The following is a 9,784-nucleotide window of genomic DNA, read 5'->3' as shown; positions in this document are numbered from 1 at the left end:
CCGGTATATTTAAACCTAGAGCCTTCATTGTTGAAACTAAACCCAGTAATGTTGCTTTAACTATTAAAGATCCAAAATGATTTAATGCTATGAAAGAAGAGTACTTAACTCTAACTAGAAATCAAACATGAGACTTAGTCCCTCTAGCACCACATCAAAAAGCCATAGGATCCAAGTGGATATTCAAACTAAAATACAAACCTGATGAAACAATATCTAAACACAAAGCTAGACTTGTGGCTAAGAGTTTTAGTCAACAAGAAGGCCTAGATTATATAGAAACTTTTAGTCCAATTATCCAATCTATAATTATAAGAATAATTCTCTCTATTGCTCTCACAAAAAGGATGGCCAATAAGACAAATTGATGTCAATAATGCTTTTCTAAATAGTTCATTAAAAGAGGATATATATATATATATATATATATATATATATATATATATGAAACAACTTGGGGGGTTCAATAACCAACATCTTACTTTTGTCTACAGGTTTAAAAGGCCATATATGGTCTTAAATAGGCCCCTAGAGTTTGATTTGCCAAGCTATCTTCTACTCTGATCACTTTTGATTTTCAACCAGCCAAGTGTGTGATACTTCCTTCTTTATTCTTGTTAATACTGTTCACAATATATATATATATATATATATATGTGTGTGTGTGTGTGTGTGTGGATGACATTTTGATTACAAGGAGCTCTCAAGTATTCATACAAAATATCATTAACAAATTGAATACTATGTTCCCCTAAAAGATCTGGGAAGGTTACATATTTTCTAGAACTGCAAGTGCACTATGACACAAAAGGAAGTATGCTTATAACTTAATCAACATATATAAATAACTTGCTAACTAGACTTAACATGCAGGATTCAAAACCATTGAATACTCCTCTACCTCCTAGCTACAGAATGCCAATTGATTCAACAAATTATTTTGACAATCCTAGTCTATATAGAAGTGTTCTTGGAGCTCTACAATATGCCACTCTGACACAACCAGACATAGCCTACTTAGTGAATAAATTATGTCAATTCATGTACAAACCCCTAGAATTTCACTGGAGATGTGTAAAAAGGCTGTTACGATACTTGAATGGCACAAAAGACTAGGGATCACACTTCCAAAAATCACCAGTTTGATAATAACTGGGTTTGTAGACTCTGATTGGGCAACAGACAAGATAGACATGAGATCTACATCATGATCTATATATATTTGTATCCTTGTATCTAATTAATCAATTAATAATAGTTTCTTCTTGAGTTAGTTTCTCCACACTATGTTTTCCTTGCACAACCAAAAGGAATTAAACGGAGAATGAAAGGTTTATCCCCTTAATTAATTGGGCAACAAGACTTAAAAGGATATGGTGAGAGGGACAAGGTGCTTCATGAACAATTCTTCTAATTTATTGTACAAAAATTCCTTGTAATGTGGCTGCATGATAAGGCAAGGAATAAGGCTAATTAGATAGTTCTCTTTTGATTTATGGGATGGGAATGCAATTTGGCAAGTAAGTTTCTTAATAAACAAAGCTAAATTGGCAAGTTCATGTCCAATCAAATAATGAGAACTTGGAATTGTGTGACCAAACAGGTTGAGGGAATAATAAATATAAGTCTATAGTAATATAAATATAACAAAATCACCAATAAACACTAAAATTTCATTTATATCTTGGATCATGTTAAATTACTAAATAGGTGTTAAGGCCTTATTTATGATAAAATTCATACCTATAGCACATAATCTAAGACATTAACTAAATCACTCACAAGCACCAAAAGGAGGAAATAAAACAAAATAAACAAATTTTAAAATTTTAAAATTTCTCCAAGACGAAAAACATAAACACAGATTTAGGAGTGTTGCATATAACAAAAGATGAGTTAGTAGATTAAAAACTGTTATAAGACATACCAAAACTTAAAGGATATTTAACCTTTGAAGATGCATTGAAAACATTAGAGTTGCAATTATAGTCCTTTAAATACTTGGGTGACCTTTTTGTTCTAGGACTTATTTGGGCAGGCTGAAGCTAATGAGAATTTTGTCCTATGTCAAGCGCTTCATTGAGGTTTGGATATGTTTGTGTCTATGCTTCTTCTAGAACCGTAGTGTCAATTCCATGATCATTATTATTGTCATTATCAAAATTATAAGATAATGTAGGAATAGTTTATGATAGTTGATTTAAAATAAACTGATCTTCAATAAAAAAAAAAAAAAAAAGAAGCTTTTATTATGAATGTTAGAACAGTCAAGTCCATTGCTAGTTTCATGAATATTTTAAAATGGAAAAACATGTTCATCCCTAAACATAGAAATTTTTCAGGTTTGATCATTTAATAAAACATATCCTTTTGTTCATTTTTTTAAATTGAGAAAAACATATTTGGATGAATTTGAATCAAATTTCTTTTTATTTGTTGATAAAGTGTTTGCATAACATAAAGATCCAAACACTTTTGGTCAATTAAAATTTGGTTTAGCTTTGTACAACATTTTATGTGGAGAAAAATAATCTTAGGTGTGGGAAGCATGTTTATAATGTAGGTAGCATGTATCACAAAATAAGACCAATAAATTTTAAGAAATGAGATTGTATCATGAGAGCTCTAGCTACACTCAATAAATGACCATGTTTCCTTTCAACTATATTGCTTTGTCGTGAAGAATTGACACATAAAGTTTGGTGCACTATTTCTTAATTAGCAAAGAAATCTGCCATGAAAAATTCAATTCTATTTTCATTTCTTACAACTTTTATTATTGCTGAAATTTTGTTTGAACCAAAAAAACAAAGTTTTACAAGGTCTTAGCAATTTCATATTTTTGTTTTAAAAGAAAGATCCATGTGTATCTTGAATAATCATTAATAATAGTTAAAAAATATTTATACCATAAATAGATGGTATTGAGTATGGTCTCTATAGATCAACATGAATGAGATAAAATATTTGTGAGATTTAGATGTACTAATAGAAAAGATACTTTTTTTTTGCTTTGTATAATGACAAACATCACAAACATATAATTATCATATTTTGAAGTTGGTTATTTATATTACACTTTGACATTTTCAAGGTAATTGTAGACTATCTTTCTTAGACCGAGTGACTAAGACAAGCAACATTCTAATATATGCCTTCAGTCATTGAACAATTGAAAATAATTGTTCGGCTTTGAATAGAAGGTTATAAAAAAAGAAATATTTAAATATTTAAGTAAAACTAATTTTAATAAATATAATATCCATCAGTGTCCTCCTTATTAGGATTGTTTTCTTTACTAGTAACATAAAATTTTTCATTTGATTACGAGAAATTACTTAAACACTTTACTTACTTTACTTTGATGCTTAAATATGAAAGTTCATAACGACACTTCTATTGGTGAGTTAAATATAAAGGTAATTCAATAACTAAAAAATAATATAACATTATCTGAAATAATTATTGGTTCACCTTTCCTCACAATTTTCTAAAAAATATGTTATTACAATGAAAAAGAAATGAGTTGTTGTCCTCACAATTTTCTTGTATCTATTATCTAATAAAAATAGAAAATCATGGTTATTATGGCTTCCTCTAGAAAGATACTGCCCCTATATAATGACCAAGACAATGCCATACAAATCCCAAATAGATGCACTCAGACGTTTGTCTCATCAACTCAATTATCTTCACTTAGCTTCTCTAACCAACTGAATCATTTAGTCTATTTCAGATAACTTATTACAATAAAAGCAATAAAGAAAAAAAAAATTGTTAATGTGCATTATTTTGACAAATATATTTGAAATTGTGCAGTGAAGTGTTGTTTCGCAAATGACAAAACAACTTATCTTAAATTATAAATAATTGAGCTTTTGATACAATTTTTATAAATAGTTTTAAATTTTATAAATTCTTTTTAATTTAATTTTATTGAATATAATAAAATATTATTATTAATAATTAAATGTCTATTTATTAATATTTGTAAGACTGATTAAATTATAAAATATTTTTATTTAAAAATTAATTAATTTTATTAATACCAGTGCAATACAAAAAAGAGTATTTTCATTAAATATACGGTTAATATCAATTTAAACACAGACTCCACTATTGTTTAACAGTTAAAAATTAATTTTATTAGAATAATTTTTATTTACCTTAAAATAAATGCATGCTAATTCAAAATTAATTAAAAATATTTTATTATTAAATAAATCAATAATTAATTTGTTATGTAGCACACTAAAACAAAAACAAAAAATGTTTTTATATCATAAATAATGAATTTATTATTAAAAATTAAACAGTGGAAACCATTTGATAGAAAAGGGCATCGGCACTTTTACGAGCACCATTCCCGAAGGATAATTTGTGGGATGTGTCTCACTTTCGCATTCTTAAGGTAGCTTTATTGATAGTTTTGTATAATGAATCTTGAACTCAAAATTAGTTCTCACAGAAAATTATTCGTAATCATTAGTAAAAGTGCTCTGCACAGAAGAAACAGTGTTTAGATAAGAACAAAGAAAAATGACACTTTTTAAAAAAATAATTTTTTAAAATATTTCTTTTTTTTAAAGTTTTAGTAATATCCACACACAAAAAATTCAAAAATTCAAGTTTTAATTTTATCACTAAAATAAAAAATTCGTCAAATACGTATAACACTCGACCAACATAAAATAAATTTAAGAATCTAATTTAGATTCAACTACTAAAGGTGCTCAAAGAGGGAATCGCTCGAATTCTCAAAGATCTTTAAGTTGGTAAGACGACTCATTCCGTCGGGCAGCGATGTCAATTTTGGGCAGTATGAGATTTTGATCTCCTGAAGCGACGAGAGATTGCAAATCCAATCTGGCAAAGCCTAGCCTTTGACAATCATATAATGAAATTTGTCGCAGAGAAGGAAGGCAGTTGGTATCGTCTTTAAATTCCATTTCAAATTGCTCGAGTGTTTCAGTTTTATACCATCCAATTTCAAGGGACTCGAGAGAAGTCAGATTTTGCATCTAACCCTTTGGCAAATTCCTAGGATCATAAATCCTCAAATGTTTGAGCATGGAAAGAGGAGCAGCGAAGAAAGATGAGTCAGATGAACATGTTGACGCTGTTGTGTTTAGTGTTGCTGTCTATGGCTCCACGCCGCCTTCAGGCCAATGTAAAACCTTAACGCTCGGAAAAGTAGGCATGCAAGTCAACGTTGGACACTTAAAGATTTGTAGTTGAGAAAGATGAGAAAGAGGTAAGGAGAGATTATCTGAATCATTGATATCATCCCCTAAGCTTCCGACAATTCTCTAACACGAGACTCTCCAAAGAGAAACATGTCCACAACATTTGTGAGGAGAGAAAGCCAGTTTGGGAAAAGTGCCTGGATAATGCAACACATTAAATCGCTTAAGATTATGGTGGGGCTCAAAGTTTTTTAATAACTGTAACATCTTGTTCTTCCCATAATTTCCAGAAGTCACCACTTAAAACATCTTTACATTCACTTTCTTTATCTTGTCCTCGCAGGAGGCCTCCCAGTGTTTTAACTGCTAATGGAACCCCTTTACATTTTTTGGCTATTTCTTTCCCCATTGATTCATGATTTTGATTTACTCTTTTAGAATCATACTCAAATGCAATGTTCTTCAACAAACTCCAAGATTCTTCATCGGTCAAACCTTTCAAAGGATAGGAAGTGCTGGCAGTCATTGTCTTTGCTACATTTTCACTTCGGGTTGTCACTAAAATCTTGCTGTCTTGAGCACCACACACCAAGTAAGTTCTCAATTCAGCCCATTTTTTATGACTCTCATTCCAAACATCATCCATAACTAAAAAATATTTTTTACCACTCAAATTTTCACGAAGCTTTTTTTGCAAGTTGTCTAATGATAACTTGTCTTCTATTTGGCCACCAATAACTGATTCTAATGTTTTCTTTAGAACAGTTTTCACATCAAAATGATCAGAGACACACACCCACATTTGCTTTTCAAAATAACTCTGCACTTCTAAGTCATTATACACCAATTGAGAAAGAGCTGTCTTCCCTAAACCACCAATGCCAACAATAGCAATCACAGAAACTTTTTGGCTTTCATGTGGCGTTTGTCTCAAAAGACTAATAATCTCCTTTTTATCATCATCTCTTCCAATTATATCTGATTCTAATACAAAAGAACATGTTTCCCTCCATTCACTATTAGTTTGCTTAACCACTCCTGATCTTGGACTTAAATTCAAATCCTTCATTTCTTTTACTACACCATTAAAACTTGCTTGTATTTCTTTAATTTTGTCAGGCATTTCACTGTATGAAGGAATTTGATTTGAAGATAAAATGGAAAGAAGTACCTTGTTTACTTCTTTTCCTTCTGCTGCACCCAATTTGTCCCTCCTAAATTGGATAGCAAGGTCATCTAAGAAGTCATCTGCATGATGAAGTACTTCTTTGAACCTTCTAATCCAAACTCGCACACGAGCTTGCTCTTGTTTATCGTCAACATCAAGGAGCACATCATTGATGGATTCAATTGTGTTCTAGAGCTCTTCCAACTCTTCCGTCGCATTATACTCCTTTCCAAATTCAATAAAATCTGCAGAAGCCAACCTGCAAATGAGATTTGAAGTAACAACAAATGGAACTTACTCAGCCATCGTTAAAATGATCAAGAAAGACTCTATAGAAGGGTGCTGAGAGGGAAGTTGAGCAATGTGTAAAAATATTGGCATAAGTATCGAGGAAAAGGAAAAAAAATATAATAATAATCTACAAATCCTACTGATTGAATCATCTTTTAAACCGTTTGCGTTGTCTCAGATGTTTAATAATGTAAACACTAAAAGTTAACACTATCAAAACTTTATTATGTGCAGGAAAAGAGAGAAGAAAAATGAAACGAAAAAAATTATAAAAATTATTGAACAACAATAAAAGAGATATTATTCATTATGAAAATTAAAAAAAGAAAATATGCGAAATTCTAAAACAAACAGACGATCTAAGAAAATAGAAAATAGGGAAAAAAAAACCTAAACCGTAAGCTATGATATTATGCAAGAATAGAAGAAAGGCCGCAAAAAGAACCTGTGAACGGAGATTAGAGGCAACAGCAAATGGAATGTGTTCCGCCATCGAAATACTGAATACCTGGTGAGGAGGAAAATAGATCTGCACTCTGAAACATAGTATTGCTTTTATAGCTGCTCAGGACAGGGATACATTTGTAATTAGCTATCTCAGTCAAAAGTCAAACCATCGTTTCTAACCCTTATTGGTTCAATGCTTTGATCTTATCTTCAATCTAATATTTTAATTGCCCAATAATTAGTGTGGCAACGAGTGAAACTGTTTCTGCTTTTAAATATAATAATAATTTAATAAAATGCGGAGATTAATTACCGTCACTTGATTTTCTCGGTTCTGCTTAAGTTTGTTTGTTGTGTAGTAGTTCACGAGTTAAATTGTGGAGAGTTAGAAAATTGGAAAGTGATTTGTTATCCATCAAGGAATGCTATTCGAAATGAGAGCAACAAGGTACATGTGTATGCAGGTCTCATCTTTTATTCCTCATTTTATAACCATTTAATCTAGTTAAAATTTATATAACGTTCATATTTTGTTACTAAAATTCCATTATATACTAAATTTAAATAAATTTTTGTAAATTAGTTGATATAATAAAAAACTCTTTTTTTTAAAAGAAAAATCAAACATATTCTAAATATTTATAATTTATTTTCATTGATTTTATTTTATTATTTTTTTATTATTTATATAATTTTTGTTATATTTTTAATACTCTATTTCTCTGTGTAGGATGTAAGGGTTCACATGAAATTGATTCTGTAGGAGTTAGGTGCGTCTTTCTTCAACTATTTTGTTGACCTATTTTTACTATGCTTCTTATTTTTCTTATTTTGTATATTATATATCCTTTATTTTATTAAAAAAATAATCATTTTTAAGTTTTATTAATTTAATGCTTTGATCTTATCTTTAAATTTTATTTATTTTTAATATTTTTCTAATAATTAATTATTAAACTTGTTTGAAACTTTTTTTTTACGTGGTTATTAATTTTGTACTTCACGGATGTATAATTTTTTATTATTATTTTTTAAAATTGACATATAAAAAAATAAAACTTCTTTTTAATCAATTTAGTATATTAAACAGAAAAAATTTTGAAAAATGATAATTTATATTAAAATTTTAAATAATTTTATCTACATAACTTACCAATTTTTACAAAAATAATATTAAAAAAATAAAAATTTACTTGTTTAGAGCTGCACCTAATTTATTTACATGGATAGACCGGTTTGCTGTACACGTTTGAAATTCGGTTCCCAGGGATAGATTAATTTATTTAATTTTATATTTTTTATAAAATAAACAAAAGTATTAAACAATGATAGACTTTTTTTTAATATACTAATTTTTTTTTATTTATCTCAATCACCCATTTTAATATTTATTTACCTAACTAATAATATTTATCTCAACATGTTTTTATTTATTTTAATAATATTTAATTAATATATATATTAATATTAAAGTTATTAATAAATTAAATAATAAAATTATATTTAATGAAAATAAAATATTAAATTTTTTAAAAATTAATAAATTAGTTTGTAAAATGATATGAATAAAAATAAAATAATTTGATTTATGATAATATCTTTGTTTTTTAATTTATTGTATGTAAAATTAATTAAATGAAATCATTAAGATTATTTTTGTTAGATAATATGAAATGAATTTATAGATAAAAAATTAAATAAAAAAGTTAAACAACAACTAAATGAAACTTTCATAATTAAAATAAAATGAAACAGACATGGAAAGCAGAAAAGAAAATACAAAATACACATTTAATTGGTTAAAAATTAAAAAAGATCTTCTATTGCATATTTTTTCTCTATGATGGTCAATATACTTACTGTCATGCCAATCACGAAGTCTTTCTTCAACTGTTGGGGGTCGTAGGTCTTTTTTTTTACAAACAATTCAATCTTTGACCAGTTATGTGTACGTTGAATGCTTGAATGAAGTTCAAATATTTTTTTCCATTGTGCGATCATCTGTTGCACATCAGAATCATTTTTTATTTCTATGCAATCATAGACGAGTTTTTGATTGATGACCCGGATCGTTCGTCTATAATTGATTATTGTAATTTGTTTCCTATCTCCATAATCCAGTACCTCACTTACCTCTTGAAACAATTGATTGAAAGTCCAGCTGTGTTGGATGATCATTCTTATTGGGTGAAGACATTTAAACATAAGGCCATAACCATGTGGACAGTTCATGACGGTGGCATGCTGGATAGGTCCCCCAAAATATATTATAGCTTTGCTAGAAGTGATGAATTGAGGGTTTGATGAAGAGCTTGGGGTTGGAGGGTTTAGAAGCGTCATAATTTATTTTGTTGATCTTTGATAGATGACATAAATTTCAATGATTAAAGAGACTGAAAAATTGGATTTCCAGGAAAGCATCTGCACCATATGAACATCAGTTAAAATAAAAAAAGCTTCAAATATAACTAAACCCTCACCACTGTGATTTAGTTTTCGATAGTACAAGTTAGTGAACTGGGTGTTATGATCAATGCCTAAAGCATTACAAATTCTTTGTTTCAGCTCCACGAATGTGCACTCATGTGGGATTGTAAATAATTTTGGAGATGAACACTGAAAGCTCACACCTTCGTGATTATAGGTAATCTGGCCATTTGCAAACATAACAGCTAGATGAGAATTTGTGAAA

General features: G+C 28.9%; 1 protein-coding gene across 1 annotated transcript; it reads right to left on the bottom strand.

Moving 5' to 3' along the window:
* Positions 1 to 5,290: 5,290 nt before the first annotated feature.
* Positions 5,291 to 7,138, bottom strand: LOC113850716 (putative disease resistance protein RGA1). Its single transcript, XM_027481272.1, has 3 exons — positions 7,091 to 7,138; positions 5,446 to 6,489; positions 5,291 to 5,383 (listed from the first exon to the last, which is right to left on the bottom strand). The coding sequence occupies exons 1-3, from the start codon at positions 7,136 to 7,138 to the stop codon at positions 5,291 to 5,293; spliced, it is 1,185 nt and encodes a 394-aa protein (XP_027337073.1).
* Between the last annotated feature and the right edge of the window lie 2,646 nt (positions 7,139 to 9,784).

This window comes from Abrus precatorius, unplaced genomic scaffold (assembly GCF_003935025.1).
Source record: "Abrus precatorius isolate BTA unplaced genomic scaffold, Abrus_2018 Scaffold9, whole genome shotgun sequence".
NCBI classification, from domain to species: domain Eukaryota; kingdom Viridiplantae; phylum Streptophyta; class Magnoliopsida; order Fabales; family Fabaceae; genus Abrus; species Abrus precatorius.
Note: the sequence above shows the minus strand (reverse complement) of the source record. Positions and strands in the feature narration are given on the sequence as shown.

Excerpts from the sequence above, each read along its gene's own strand:
- LOC113850716 (XM_027481272.1), bottom strand. The coding sequence starts at position 7,138 with ATGGCGGAACACATTCCATTTGCTGTTGCCTCTAATCTCCGTTCACAG. Across the intron at positions 6,490-7,090 it reads CCTCTAATCTCCGTTCACAG|CAAGCTCGTGTGCGAGTTTG; the intron begins GTTCTTTTTGCG and ends GATAAACAAGAG. Across the intron at positions 5,384-5,445 it reads GGGAAGAACAAGATGTTACA|GCACTTTTCCCAAACTGGCT; the intron begins GTTATTAAAAAA and ends TGCATTATCCAG.